This window comes from Temnothorax curvispinosus, unplaced genomic scaffold, assembly GCF_003070985.1.
Source record: "Temnothorax curvispinosus isolate PA1 unplaced genomic scaffold, ASM307098v1 QBEX01014909.1, whole genome shotgun sequence".
Classification (NCBI taxonomy): domain Eukaryota; kingdom Metazoa; phylum Arthropoda; class Insecta; order Hymenoptera; family Formicidae; genus Temnothorax; species Temnothorax curvispinosus.
Genome location: NW_020224689.1, coordinates 32,166 through 48,159, shown reverse-complemented (window position 1 = coordinate 48,159; position 15,994 = coordinate 32,166). Strand labels below are relative to the sequence as shown.

The following is a 15,994-nucleotide window of genomic DNA, read 5'->3' as shown; positions in this document are numbered from 1 at the left end:
GGATCAATGTATAAAAAAAAATGCATATTACACTTTTTTCAATATTATACATTCATTCGGCTGAAAATTGAAAAAAAAAATTTACACAGAAATGTCAGAATCGGAGGTGCCGAAACACCCGTCGGTTCTAGAGTCTAGAGCCGGGCGTACGGCGCGGCGCTGTCGCGCGTGCGCGCGCGCATGCGCAGTCGCGGCAAGTGAGCCGCGGAGGCAGCAGCCGCCGCTGGTCGCGCTCGGGCGTCCCGGCCACGCTTCTCTTGTCTCGACGTCCTCGCGGAACGCCCTTCGTCGCCGCGGCTCTCTCCGGTGAGGAACTTCCGAAGCGTCCGGACCCCGCTTGACGGTCCGCGATCCCCCGTCTCCAGGTCCCGTCCACCAGCTCCGCGACGGGAGCGGAACTCCGCTCGCGACGGCGACGTGCGACGCGACACGCCTTCGTGCTCGCCGACACCCTAACCCCCTCGGAACCTTCCGCTGGGTTCCTTCCGTCTCTCGAAACGTGCCTCGAGATCTTGTCGCCATTTTTTTCGCGAGGCGAGTGTCACGAGACGCCCGACGCCCGACGCCGTTTTCTACAAATGGCAAATGCGAGTTACGTCGCGGCCACATCGTTCGGTCCGTCGTGTCGTGGCGTTCGAATTTCTTCCCACGGAATCGCGGATCTACGCGATTCTACGCGTCATATCGCGCGTGAGAGAGAGAGAGGGAGAGAGAGAGAGAGAGAGAGAGAGAGAGAGGAGCACTCGTGCAGTGACGTCAACGGTTTCGGAATTCCGAGCGTAAAAAACACTCGGCGATTATCCGCCGTCCTCTCCGGTTGACTCCTTCTCTTTCTTTCTCCCAGAGATAGGATTTTTAGAGTAGAGGATTTTTACGTCGCGGGTCGAAACGCGCGACGCGAGCTTTGCGTCGTGGACGCGCCGAGGAGACGATTATTTTTTTTTTACTCCGTGAGAACCAAGGACTGCGACGTATCGAAAAATGTCGCGAGTTCGCACGAGCCGCGACACCTGCGGACCTTCGGTGTGTTTTGCGTCGATAACATCCTCCCACTTCCATCTATAGATTTATATCGCGACGGAAATGCGCGGACCGAGATATCCGCGCGCATCTATTTCTGTGGATTGTATTATCATTCAGCGATTCTCGCATCATCGCTCGCAATAAAAAGGATCTTCGTACGAGTGACGCGCTCGCTCGCGCTCGCGCGCGCGCGCGCACGACTCCGAAGCTCCGAGTTCGAGAAAAGTGGCCGAGCCGTTGTCGAGCCACGCTCGCTCTTTCGACTCTTTCGAGCTACGAACGTGGAGATATAACTGGACCGGCCCCGCGGGGCCGTACGCGTTACGTGGAGAAAAACCGTGCAGGGGGGATTGAATTGCTTGTGGGACACGCCATTTTGTTCGTACGGGAAAACGCGCAAGATTTAATAAATCGAGAGTAACAAAACAATCCGCGCGACTGTCCGTAGGAAAGCGGATAGTTCCTAAACGGTGGGGAGAGCTTCTCTCCGTTGCTTTTGCGAAATCGTTCAAAGGGGGAGAAACGTTGGGGGAAGGAGCGTCTTATCTGTTTCGTGAAAAAGAGCTTGGCGCCAATCGCTGATTTAGCTCGCCTTTGCGAACAATAACTCGGTCGTATTCTCGTCCGCGCATTGTGCCGCGCCTGTAGGCGCAAAGTCGCACGGCGATCGTTGGTGGATTGAGAAGAGGCAATGATGAACCTGTGTCTCGATGACCCTTTGCAGATCTAGGGAAATTTATGACAATAAATCTATTGTAATATATCTGTTTTAAGTTTGTTATAATAATGAACCTTATGGAATGCTTGGGAGCATCGATCTTCATGCTCCGCCGATTTTTGGAAAGTTCAACCTCTCGCGATCGAAGTTTCTCGGAGTGGAAATTTTTGGAGTCGCGAAAATTCGTGGATATTCAGTCTAATATCATCATTATTAATAGGATTGATTATAGGTTCTCGTTACGGGTCGCTTATCTTATCGTTAATCCTAGTACGATATTGTTATATCATCGCGCGATTTAATGACCACGTTGCTCGCAGACGTTCTCTTGACCGTTACCTTGAATAGAGTGTGAATGTAAAGAAAAAAAATGGCTAGATCGACTCTACCTAGCCTCTTGGTAAGTTATACAGTTGCGGAACAACTCTTTCCCGCACGATAGTCAGGGGAACTTGATACGCCACACTGTATATAGAATAAGAAGAAGAAGGCCGTATCTTTAGGCGAAGCGGGAAAGACGTATAATCAGATGGAACCCGATTAACTGCGCCACGTGGTCTGTGCGTTGTGGTTTCCCAGACGAAGCGTTTGCGTCTTTTCGAGCAGCCTGCGACTCGTGCAAGCGAAATACAAGCTGGGTCACGTGGGAGCACGCTTTACACCTGAGACACCTGGAAACGTGGTTGTCGAAAATTATAACCAATTAAAATAATCAAATTGTTTTTTTTTTTTTACGGTTCTAAGCGCTTGGTCTTTACCGCAATATTAACCCCAGGTAGAACACGAAAGTCGCGACGAAGTCGAAATGACGGCAAAGTGACCTAAAAATCGTCGTTTTGACATCAATTTCGACTTGCCGTTTCTACCTGGGAAATTGCGCGTTGCGTGTGTTAACGACATGTGTTCCATCTTTTGTTTGCTACGCCCTGCGCGCGAGTCGCGGTCCAATTATTTTTTCTATCCATGCTGCGCGAACCGCAATAATATGCACGCGAACAAGAGAGGAATAATCGCATGTTAGGCTCGCGTACGAGATAGAAAGAGAGAGAAGAGGATGTGCTAGCCGTACTTGAAAATATAGAAAGCAAAAACCTTGCGAAGTAACAGACAGTTATTTAGAAACAGAAAACGCATCTCATTTATCGGACGCACAGAAGGCTGTAGACTTACTCCGATATCGTTTTGTAAATTAAACAGAAATATAGTTTTCTTCGCGATATACGTCACACACACACACAATTCTCTTGTTTTTACTCCGAATTGTATTGATTCTGAAATATTCACACATTACTGTAGAAAGATGTTATTGATTTTTAATTTCGTTGATGCTGCGTAGATTTTTCGTGCCATTATTTATTCCATTTTATATTATTCAGTGATATCTTTCGTATTGATTTTTTTTAGCTGTTGGCAACTACTTAATTAGCTCTGACAGCTCGTTCCCATTTTATCTTGGGGAGCGTTACTGCCCTTCTCGATTGCACTTAGAAATATATAACTCAACAAATGAACCGAGCACCCTAAAATCGCTCGGCGAATCTTCTTTTACTTCTCGCCCCGTCGTAGCGCGTGTATTTTCGCCGTTCGTTACTTTCCCGTATTGCGTAATACGGGATTGCATGCGAGGGGAACATAAAACACGACAAGTTTCGAAGGACGATGTTTCGTGAGTCGGGCTGCAATGTCCATCGACAGTGCGTTTAATTTTATGTTTATTGGGTAACCATGCGATATTGTAAACCGCGGTTCATAGTTCACTGGCTGCATGTATGCGACATCGGTGCACTCAAATCGGTGGGCAAGTATCGTCGATAACTTTATGAACTATAAAGCAAATGTGCTATAAGTATACCTATAGTTCAAATGGTGTTCTTAAATGCTTACAGATATAATATATTCAGTAGATATATATATGTAAGGTTATAAGTAGAGAGTCTTTAGTCTTTTCGAGCTCAGTTGGACGTTGTCCGATATATTTAAATCACATTATTTAAATAATTTCAATTCAACAGATGCTCTACACTCACGTTTGATATATATTATAAAGTGCATAAAGCTTAGTGGAAAGACATGCGACACACACACACATACGCACACGCAGGCATATTATCTTAATACTATGTTGACACTCTTATACTGTTGTTCTTCGTTGTACAAGACTCAATGTCGAGAAATGCTACTTACTAAGTTTCTGAGTTATAAGGAATGCAAATGTGATGCAAATATACTAGCGATATTCTTATACTAGCGTTTCGAATAAATACTTAGAGAATACATGCTTCGTCATAGGTCATGTTATAATTGGATATATTGACAATGTATATCTTAATTATTAATTTATGTTTCATCGTAGGTATTTTTTGCAATTTTATACAAAACTATTAATCTAAACTTATTTATCACGTACTGCGAGGAAACATAAATAGTAAATTCAACAGTAAATTAATCCATTCTTGATACAAATATTGCCTTACATAAATGCTTTTATAAAATTTAAAATAACATCGATATGAAACGAAATGAATAAAAAATAAAATATACCAATGTTTTTTCAATAGAAAACAGAATAACATTCAACGATAAACATCTAGTCGCAATCAAATATTATTCGCAGCATTTATATTTATATATATTTAACGTCGAAACGTTACTATATCTCTTAATTTAAAATATAGAAAGTGCATTGAAATAAATTATCAAAATAATTATGGTTTGTCTCTGCAGAATCGTCGCCTCTGTTCATTTGTATTTTATCGTACTTTTTTCTTCGTATCGGTGCCTTCTTTTACATAGATATCATCCAATTCATTGACTTGATGCGAACAGTGAGGAAAACCCTGTCCTATCAGGGTTGACTTTCTTTGGTGTTTTAGGAAGTAACGAAGTCCCTTTGCGATGCCGAAACCAATCATAGCTATCGATATCGTTAACAACGCCATCAAGAGAGGATGCTGCAGCAGAATATGAAAGAATTATATCGCGCATACGACAACGACGGTGAAAGTAATCTAATTACGATTATTACCATTTTGACAAATAATTTAAAAATAGAAAGAACGAATCAATACCGTTAGGGTGGGCTTGTTTGTAAAAACATAGTCGGCGATCACGACTGTGACTCCTAATATAATACCAACGCCAGCTCCTAGCCATGGGATCTGTTGGTCAGCTGTGAAACATTATTTCATTATGTTTCGGTTTTCATAGTTTTCAAGATAACTCTGTGCCAAGTACCTCTTCTGTCTTTAATCAACGACCTGGACGCCTTGTTCATCGCCTCTATAATCTTAGGCTCGTTTGGCTGCAAGACTAGAGCTTTGTTGTAAGATTCAAGCGCTTCGTTGTAAGATGATAGTTTCAGTTCGACCTCGCCCTTCCTAAAGTAACCCTGAAACAGATAAAGAGACACATATTTATTCTTTGCTTTAAAATCAAAGCCTAAAGGAAACAATTTTACTGGATTAGTCCCATTTTGAATGATCTATACAAAAGTGTCGTTTTACATACTTTGGACCAGTCGGGCTTCAATTGAATGGTCATCAGAGCATCGTTCAGGGCGTCACGATACCGTTCCATCATCAAGAAGGTGAAGGATCTGTTGCTGTAGAGAGAATAATTCTTTGGATCTAGTTTGATGGCATGCGAGTAATGAAGCATCGCCTTCTGATATTTTTTCTCCCTAACATACGCGTTTCCCTGCTGCTTGAGGTTCTCCACCTGAATAAAGAAAAATGCCTTTATTTTGCGCATCATACATATCATACATATATAATACCATGTTTGCGTTTGGAGGTTAATGAGAGAAGAACCGGCCAAAAAAAACCGGGCCAACACCGGCGTCTCTTGTCATGCGAATAATTGAAAGGCCCATCGTAGAGGCGTACTATTTCTCTCGGAACCGTTATCTGGTTTGTACAACGTTGATAAGCACGACACTGCAAAAAGCTTTGATAAGGCTCACCTCTGCCTCCGGCGCATTCATACTTTCATTCACGGTATTCCTGGTTTTCCAGCAAGTAGGAGGAGCCTGAGGCTTTATCACTCACGCGATAAAGTCAAGTCAAATCGATCGATTGAAGGACCCGTCCTCGGGGTGTTGTTCTTGATCGAATTGTAACTTCGTCGAGGAGCAGACGAGCACCTGTCATGTCCACCGACACCCCGGACGGGTGCATGCGCGGAGCGGCGGACGTAAAACAAGCAACAAATGTGTGCGTGAATCTCACGCGAATTGCGCATGTATTCCTGCGTCATAATGAAAACTCTCGTATAACGAAAGCATACCGGATTTTTACTCACGGCAATATCAACGATGTTTTATCGCAACTGTAAACAGCGATGCTCCGAATCTTAAGAGCGATTTCGCCCAAACTCCGACTAGCTTTAATTCCGAAGGATTAATCTCCGACGAGATTAATTCAACCGCGGCAGAATTGCCTAAAGTGAAATTACGCAATTCATCGTTCCCTAATCTAATCTTGCTTTCGGTCTGTTCAACAGGAAATTAATAATTCCATGTTAACAAAATACTTGATAAGTTAATCGGAGTTTAGTCGAAGTCACCTTGATTAATTTAATCGCCGATTAATTCAACCGGCAGAATTGACTAAAGCAAAATTATATATAATTCGTTGTATGTAATCGAATCTGTCTGTGCGTTAAATTACAGGAATATAATTAATAACTCTATAATGTTAACAAAATAAGGCAAATATTACTCGATAAGTTAATCGCCGATTAAGTCAATCGAAATTATCCGTAACCCATGTCCTTATTACGCTCTTTATTTACGCGCAAATTGTATCTCTGATCGTGCTGTTACGTATATCTTTTTTTTTAATGTAAACGCGAACATATGCTAGATTTCCATTTTCATGTCTACGTGACGGTTTCGACCGAACTCCGATTAAACTTATCGAGCAAATATCTGCACGTTTTGCTAACATGGATAGAATTATTTTGTTTTGACACGCGCGGAAAGAACGATTAGATTAAGGACTATGAATAAGACAGTTTGAAGTTTAACGAGTAAATTCTGCCGATAGCATTAGTCGTCGATCAAGTTGATCGAAGTTGGGTCGAAGTAATTTTACCACTTTTATTGGAACAGTGGAAAGTTTTATCAAAATAGCGGGAACGGAATGGAAAGAGGAGAACATTCAGGCCGAAGGCGGGGAAAGCAGAGGCGATTCTTTCGTTCATGATTTTAATGTTCGAAATTCTTCATTTCATACAAATTAAGTGTGGGGAGAGTTATAATACAAACTTAAGATATATACATCAATATTTCGTGAAAACTGCTCACAATAGCTATGCAACTTATGTCCGTTAAATCCCGCCAGATCATTCGTATCCTTTAACCGTCTTATTACCATCTTTTTTTTTGTATGATTTTTTTTACTGCCGTCTAAATTTACCTCGCGTACGCTATATGCAACAAAACTTGGCAAGTCGTTCGAATAAATATAGTTATTATTTCTTTTTCTTATTAATTTTCCGCGATCTTTGCGTTTTTCGGAGTGTTCCCTCTCGGAATCGGAGAATCGGCATTCGCGACCCGCCTCTCGCGTTTCTCACGATCACGCCTCGCTTTCTCAGGAAGTCACAAATCCGCGGAGAGAGGAACATCTCTCTCGGATCTCTTCGCCACGAGATACGCCACGTTCGCACCGCGGACGAGCTTTGTCGCGAGCGAGTCGACGCGCCAGGGTGTTCCTTCGATGCCTAAAATCGTTCGCTTGTTACAGGGTGTCCTGGAACTGTCCTTCGAATTTTACGCGACAGACGACGAGAATCCGGGACGTCTTTTTGGCGGAAGCTCAACGCGTCGCTGTTCCCGAACGACGATATTAATATTAATAACGAAAAAAATTCGTTTGTCGAACGGCCAATATAGTTTCTCAAGTCCAATATATTTTCTCCAGCATTCTCTTTCGTCTCGGACACCCTGTATATCGCGTACTTCGCCGACGCGACTCCCGCGAGAAATGGACAGAGAGAGATTGTTGTTGGGACTTACTCGCGGAGAGCGCGGACGACGAGGCCCTCGCGCTTCTTCTCGCGAGAGGAATTATGTCGCTAATTGTTCGAGAACATCAGAAAATTTTATCCTCCCGCGAGAGAAGGCGCGAGAGCCTCGGCCGCGGATTCGCGTCGCGCGTACGCGGCGGGACGGAAATCGGACCGGATGCGGCCTCGGCGTCGTTCTCGACTCGCTCGTGGGTGAGCTCGCTGAGTGCTCCCCGATCGTACAACCGCGTGGTCGGTACTCACAATTAGCGGGAATTCGACTCGAGTCGATTGACTCGTTAATACAAAATCGAATTAATTCGCCGCGCGCGTACGAGTCGATCGAGGCTCGCCGGCGGAGGCCGGAGGCCACGTTTCCCCCGTGGCGAATCTCGCCCCGTTTTAACAGACCCGCCTTCGATCTACGTTACAAACAATGGTTTCCCCCGCGCGGATAACAAAAAGGCGACGCACACACGCACACAACAACAACAACGCGTAGAAGCCACACTCGGGCCACTTTGTTCTCTCTCACTCTCGCGCGACACCCAATCGAATTCAACGCAAACTGGAAGATTAACAACGACGAAGGTTTAGATCGTTAAAAAAGGAAATTATGTACAAATTAAATTAGCGTAACAAAGAAAAAAAAAGAAAAACAGAGAGAAACGCCGGAGACGGGAAAACTCGCCGATTCTCCGCGCTCGAGAGCCGCAGTCCCAACATATGTACACGTCTTCTCCTCGCGCGCGAGACCACGTGTTATCCGGTACATTCGCCGCGTATAAATCGCCGCAAACCCACAGGCAGACAGACGGACGGATCCATCTGCTGACACGCACGCATCACGAAGACAAGATCGCTTCTTTACGCACTCAACGCATCGCAGTTTGTCGTCGTCGATTTCATCAACGCGAATTATCGTCGTATTATCGTGTCGACTCGCTTTTTTTCTCTTCCTCCCTCACCCACCCTTTGTCTTGCCTTTCCGTCTTGTCACTGTTATCGTCACTCATTCTTCATTTTTTTTGTCGCGTGGCTTTTTTCCCCGCGCTTTTTTCTCAATGCACGATTCTCGAATAAACAGAAGCACGAGCACGGCCCGGGTTCGGGGACAATTTAAGGGGGGCCCGCGTGGAACGCGACGAAGGTATACGTTATTCCGGCGAAACCACGAAATGGATCGTGTCGATGCGCGAGGGAGGACACCGAAAAGTTTGAACAATGCGCGAGATTGGCCCCGAAACTGGCCAGAGAGCTCGTAAGTTCGCGGTGCACCTAGGCGGATATATTTGGGGGGAGTTTATGGCAGAGATATCGAGGTGTTGAGTTCGGATTCAAAGGTGGATTTTGAGGTCGAGAAAATGGAGCACGGGAGAACCAGGCACCTCTCACGTGGCGACAAAAACGACGGAATAAATATATATGCCGAGATCCCCCTTCCCCATCAATTTAAACATTTTACTTTCCACCGACATCGACGTTGACGTCTTTTTTCCGAATTGCTTTCGTTTGAGATAAGACAGTAAAAAATTGACGATGCGAGAAAGATAACGTGTAGGATGATTTGAGGAAAAATCGATATCAGCCACGGGTTTTCACGATACGCTAAAAATAAGGTAGAAACTATCAAAATCCCACTCGAGTAGAACTCGTAGCTGCACGGTTTTTGTTGCACATGCAAAGAGAGAGAGAGAGAGAGAGAGAGAGAGAGAGAGAGAGAGAGAGAGAGAGAGAGAGAGAGAGAGAGAGAGAGAGAGCTACTTTTAGGACGGAAACGAAAGGAATACATCTGGGAAGCAAGGCTGGATTTCGATCTGAACTCCTAGGATCGTTACAATCGAACGTGAAGAAGACAGGAACATCCTGAACAGTCCTTAGGAAAGTCGCGCCCGGAAGTCGTTTCGCGAGCGCGGCGATTGCACAAAAATCGAAGACACGATCGAGAAGGCCGACGGTGATAAACGTCGCGGAAGGGAAGGCGCGAGGAAGAGGGAGACGGAGAAAATAGACGCGACTGGATGTGAACTCTCCGATTTACCCTCCATAAATTACATCTAATGTATAATTAAAAGGGCTAATTAAATAATTAGATTGCCGTTGCGCGGAATGGAGTATACGGGATGGCCACAGCCTAAGTCTTAGTTTAAAACCTAATCTCGCCCGGGGGGTCGTAACGTGGTATATATATATACGACGCGGAATACGACGGATAACGCGAGCAAATTTTCGTCGACGAGAGCTCCAAGTGTCATCGGAGAGTCAACGAGGAAAATCTGCGGTTCCCCGATCCGCGCGATTTTCCCGGGGGGACACACGGACGGGGGTACGGCGCGTTCCACGCGGGCGGGAACCCCGAAAGCGGGTCTGCAAATCTTTTTCCTTGCTAACAATAAAGTTCCTCTTTATTCGCATTTTCGCTTTGTATACTTTAATTAGTGAATATAATATATATATATAATATTTATATATATGTATAGGTAATAATTGCAAATACAACTATGTAATGAATATACGAGCCTTTGTCAGGGGGAGCAATGCAGTCGTCGTCAATAAAAGTCACGGGGTGTACATTGTATATATACCTATACATGCAAATATCGAGTCGCCCGGTCGTCATCGTAATAATCATCATCATCTCTATCGCTCTGTTTCTTTCTCTCTCACACTCTCGCATTCTCATATTTATATGCACGTATACGTACGTGTACATATATATATACATACACACGTATATAAGTCCACTATTTTTTTTTTGCTCTCATCGTTCAATCCGCTTTTGCACTCGCGTGTGATCGGTACTGAAAACATAAGACTATCTTCTCGCGGTCCTTAAGTCACAATTGTCAGTCATCCGGAACGCAACTTAAGTTTCCTTCCGTTTCTAATATATTTTTTTTTAAGCACTTACAAAATATCCCTTCGCTCCTCGACTCGGCACGCGGCGATCGATCTCGTCTTCTTCCATCATTCGGCGGCGATCGATGACGCGGAAGAGCGCGGCTCGCTTCCGCCGATCTTCCGCGTCGAGATCGCATCGCGTTCACCGAATTGGCTCCTTTCTTGGAAAGAACCATTTTCTTTTTTTCCGACGAATACGTCTTCTTAATTCTTTTCAAGACTAAAAATCAGTCTAAAAAATTTTGACGATTAAGTCAGGAAGAATTTTTATATTCAGTCGGAGGACACAAGTTTACCTCGGGCGAGTATATGGGCTTTGAAAGCTCAACGAGATCGATCTCTAGCGCGTGCCGTGGACTATTTCTTATTTTGATATAAATTTACGACGGGGGTAAAAATGCGAGTTACGAATCGATCGAACATTGTATATATCGTTGAGATGTCGAACGATCTGTGCTTGCTCGCTCGTCTCTTCGTTCTTCTTCGTTCTCTCCTTCGCGATTCGCTTTAATCTCTAAGGCGCCTTTTCAGTCAACACGCAAATCCCTACGGGCCTCACTTCTGCCTCGGGCCCTCGCGATTTCTTCATACTTAATGTCGCGTCAACCCTCTGTCTACGGATGCTCTGTCTATTAAATCTGTAGAAATCTTCTCTCACATAATTGAACGAAATTATATAATCCAGTGACTTTTCCGATACTTTACACAAGCATTTTTTCATAATTATATATATAAATATACATATAAATATATAAATGTTTATATTTTTATACATATATGTATATATGTATATGTCACAGGAATTTCATATAATTAATTTTTTTGTCAAATCTCTAAAGAATCCATAAAAGACTGGGATATTGTGGAATGAATAAAAATTATTAATATAAATATAAATATAATTTATAAATAGAAATTTATGATTATATTTATATCTATAAATATATAAATTAATAATTTCAATTCACAATTTTACTGACAAAGTCTATAGGTTTTTACAAAGCGACAGATGTGAGGCACCAACGGGGCCGTAGACAGAGGGTTAACGTCTTCTTTTCTTCAAGAGAAAAAACTTAACGCGTGTCGTCGCGCGCATCATCTCGGTGCACGGGCGAATTATATTATTACGAAGTTTCCTAGCAACACATCACAGTCAAAAAGCATATCGCTACGTGACGAACGGAATTCTCATTCCGTTACGCGGTGACTCTGTCGAGCGCGGCGCGAGGAAAAACAGGAAGGGGAAACAGGAGTGCTTACCGTCGTGAAAGCGGCGGGTTTCTGCGAAAACGGTAAATATTTAGCAGCGACGAAGAGTGAGTTTCGTTGTTCGTGCGCCCCTTTACAGCTGCGAATTAGCTTTCGCGAAAACCGCTAACAACCGTTGAAATTTACGGTGGAACGCGAACAGGATGGAGGTTGTAGCGCGATCGTGCGACATTATTGACCGGAATCTTCGTCCCCTCGACAAGAAGAGGAGGAAGAAACGTCGCGCGACGATTTCAAGACTGGGAAGATAGACTCGAGTCCCTGTACCGAGGGCGATATTGCGATGAAAGACCTGTAGTAGCTGCCACATGGTTTCCTCGACGATTTTCTCGAACTGGAAAAGACCGGGTGGCCGAGTGACAGACCTTCCCTTATCGTCGAAATGCGGAAAGCGAGTCTCCGGTTTCTTAACTCGATTCTCTCTTACATCGGAGACATTCCAGTCGACGATACCCAGGGAGAACAGAAAGTCAAAATGATGTAAATTTGACCAATGTGACGTGTAATTGACATCATTTTGACTTTTCTGCTCTACTTGGATACCTGCGCGAGGACAGTCTGCAAGGGATCAACGGCGGATCGAGAAAATTAAGTGATATGCCTCCCGTAAAAGAAGAATAAATACTCGTAAAATGATATGTCGCGATTGAGGTCTTCCATCAGCGACCGAATCGCACTCGCGGGCCAATGATTCCGAGATATGCTGCTACGAACGATTGTTGCCGAATAGATGAATTTTGCCTCTCTCGTCGTAACATTCCGTACGGAATGTTAGGATCATAAGTGACTCGCGAAAACTGGGGGTTTGTCAAGTAATCATTTCGGCGAGATCGAGTGTTTTGAGGCCTTTTTCTGGGAGTGCGTGTCTTCCCGTTAACTCGGAAACGCGGGGAGAATAACCCGAAACACCTGCGAAGGAATGCAGTCGGAGAAATCGCGAAAAAAATGATGATAGCGACTCGCCGAGGAATTCAATTAAGTGGAAACTCGATCATTAACGAGAAAAGACACCTTCCCGACAATCCCGAGTTCACGTCGCCCCCCCGGGAAAGTTCTGCGAACGTGCGAGATTGCCTGCTCGAGGATTTCGAGAGATTAGATGGTTGATTCCCTGACTGTGATGGGGGAAAAAATAGACGAAGCGAGAGAGGGAGAGACAAAACTCGAGGATGTCCATCCTAACTTTTAATCTCCGCGAGGATTCCCTTAATTCCGGCACTTATTACACTTATCCGCGACTCGAGTCCAATCACGGTTAATCTCGGTAATTTCATTGCCGCTTTATCGAGAAGAAAACCGCGAGTTCTCGAGGTCGAAACCTGCATATATATATTTCCCTATCAGCTTTGCACATACCATTGAGAGATAATGCACGTGAGATTATGCTACAAATGTGTATGTATGTGGGTGTGTGTACACTTATGTGTGCGTGTTATATACAGTAATTCACGCTTCGCTAATATTGGCACTTGGTTTTCGTGTAGAGCTTTTATTACGTTTTCATTCAACAAGTCATCGAGAGAGACAGTCGAGAAAGAAGCGTGAGACAGAATGCGATGGAGACGGGAGTTCGAGCGTCGTTTGGACCTTTTGAGCATGGACACGATCGCGTCTGCGAAGCGTCGCTCATCCGAACACGGACGGAGCACGACTCGATGACGTCTAGGGTGATTCCGGAGGCAGTATCGAGCGTGTACGATGACACGCGTTTAGAAATAAGGGCACTGATCTTTCGCTCGATGCGTCGCGACTCGCGACCACCAACTAATCCGGCTATCTGGACGTTGAACAAACACCGTGGATGTCGCATCTTAACGAACGAGCCCAGCTAGTAGAAAATTCTAAAAGACATCTCAAAAACATCACAAAGACGTCTGAAAGACGACATAATTTTTCAGACGTCTTTTAGAAGAGCTTCTGCTAGCTGGGAAGTGGGACTCCAATCTAATTGTAAGTTACAGAAGAGGAACAACGTCTGTCCGCCGTGATCGCCGACTCGAGGAGAATCTCTCCTTCAATAGAATCGAACAATCTCCCCTTATCCCCCCTCCCCGTGATTAACGGGACTATTTTCTAGCATAAGTTTTGATTCTCTTTCGCGGAACGAGTATATTTGTGCGAGATTATTATTTCCGTATAAAACCGACGTGTGTTCGTACATCCGGCGAACCTATAAGTGTATCGCGCGATCTTGCTCGTTCTGTCAAACGATCGAGAAAGAGAAAGAGAGAGAGAAAGTAATAACGCCTTTTTCTTCATTTGGAGAACAGCGATCTCCACTAACGATTATCTTTCCTCGCGAAACGACAACGGAGTGACGATAATTAAGGTGCGAAAACGTTAAACGCTAAGCACGGCATTAAGAGCACTTACTTTCGCAAGAGCGCAACTAACGTGGGTCGACGCTTGGGTCGTTTTGAGTTCAAGGGTGGCGACGAGCCCGAGAGAAACCGGCCTGTTTACGCGTGTGGTTTAAGTTAAGTCGCGCGAGTTACACGTATCGCGATTCGATCGGTAATATTACCGTATTTTCTATTATTTGAACATCGTTTCGGTTTCAGTTTCTTTGGCACTGTTTACATTTTTTCATTCCGGCCGGGTTTAGACGATCGATTTGTCGGTCGACGGAGGACGAGAGCGTTTTAATCGAACGTGCTTGTTGAAGCTCAAGTAATAACTCATAGCTAACGGAGAACACCGCCTATCGATTTACAACGTAATCGTAGCGAAAGTTATTTACAAGTGATACAATTTACAAAGGGCACTGACTGGTATAACGTGGTAACTACTGAAAAAAAAAAAACGTCCGATTCTCGGCCGCGAGTCTTTATCGAAACATTTTATGCACCAGTATCGAACTTTTTGTACGACATAGCGTTATCAGTGCAAAGTATTAACGCCGAGTTGATAAAAGTCGTCGAAATAGCGAGTATAAATAAAAACGTTGATATTAATATTTATTTCTTTTCCATCTTCTTTTGTTTTTTTAAATGCAAAGGAACTCTCGAGTAGAAAAACAAAAATTTATATCTATAATTATGAATATGATTCAACCGGTTCCTTCATCTTTAAAGATCGACAAAAACTCCGATTATATTCGAATTTGCGGTCAATTACCTGCACACGCATATTAATACTCGTGCAATATTTAGATGAGGAAATACGTTGTTTTATTAATGCGGCTTGACGTAATGTTATTGTTCAACGCTGTGTCATACGTTCAATTAGGGCAAAGTCCCTTCTTTTCTTCGTATACAGTATTTCCCGACATTTCGCATAAAGACTCTAACCGAGATATCCTATCCTAATACATCTGACCTCGTATATTACGCGTTCTTAAAAAGAGTTCGCATGGTGCAATGCGCGTTGTAACATTACGTGAGATTATTTATATCTACAATGACTTTCGCAATGTGTCGTATTGCACAACTACAAGAGAAATTCTATAATATCGCTGTTTTGTAATAAAAAGTTCATTCAATAACAATGAATTTTTTAACATTTTCATTATATGTATGTGTGTGTGTGTATATATATATATGTTTATATATATACTATATATTAATCAATTATAAATAACTAGACGTTATAAAACAAAGAGAAATCGATAAACAACCCGGAATCGTTCAATATTCAAGCAGTTGTCCCGGATCTGTAAACTCAACAGCATTGAGTAATAATACAACTATTGCGTGTTCATTGAACTGTATATATGTATCAAAAAGAGAGAGAGAGAGAGAAAGAGAGAAAGAAACGTAACTTGTTAAACGACATTCTAATTTGTTCTATTGCTAATCGTAAGTCGTTTAAATTTAATAACATCGCGATAATTCTATGAATGTGCTCAGGAACAACGTAATAGGAGGAAAAAAGATCGCGAACGCGGTAATGATAAAATTTCTCAAACACACGTAATACATAATTCGTTATCAACATATTCGGCAGACCGTTTTTATATCTAAAACCTCTCGTAAGCATTTTACGCACCTGACAAACGTGCCCTCTTTCCTTTATACCCACGGCTCGACGAATGGCTTCGGGCAAATAATTCGCCGTCGTGAAAAATGTGTTAAT

The 15,994-nt window shown here is 43.5% G+C and overlaps 1 protein-coding gene across 1 annotated transcript in view; it reads right to left on the bottom strand.

The window, feature by feature from the left end:
- The window catches only part of LOC112465134 (integrator complex subunit 3 homolog), a 10,208-nt gene extending 3,824 nt beyond the window's left edge, over positions 1-6,384 (bottom strand). The window contains exons 1-5 of the mRNA XM_025032537.1: positions 5,703-6,384; positions 5,249-5,458; positions 4,976-5,129; positions 4,810-4,910; positions 4,495-4,692 (exon numbers count right to left, since the gene is read on the bottom strand). Of these exons, the coding sequence (XP_024888305.1) occupies positions 4,495-4,692; positions 4,810-4,910; positions 4,976-5,129; positions 5,249-5,458; positions 5,703-5,723 (684 nt within the window). The 5' untranslated portion in view covers positions 5,724-6,384. The remainder of the gene's footprint in view (positions 1-4,494; positions 4,693-4,809; positions 4,911-4,975; positions 5,130-5,248; positions 5,459-5,702) is intronic.
- Between the last annotated feature and the right edge of the window lie 9,610 nt (positions 6,385-15,994).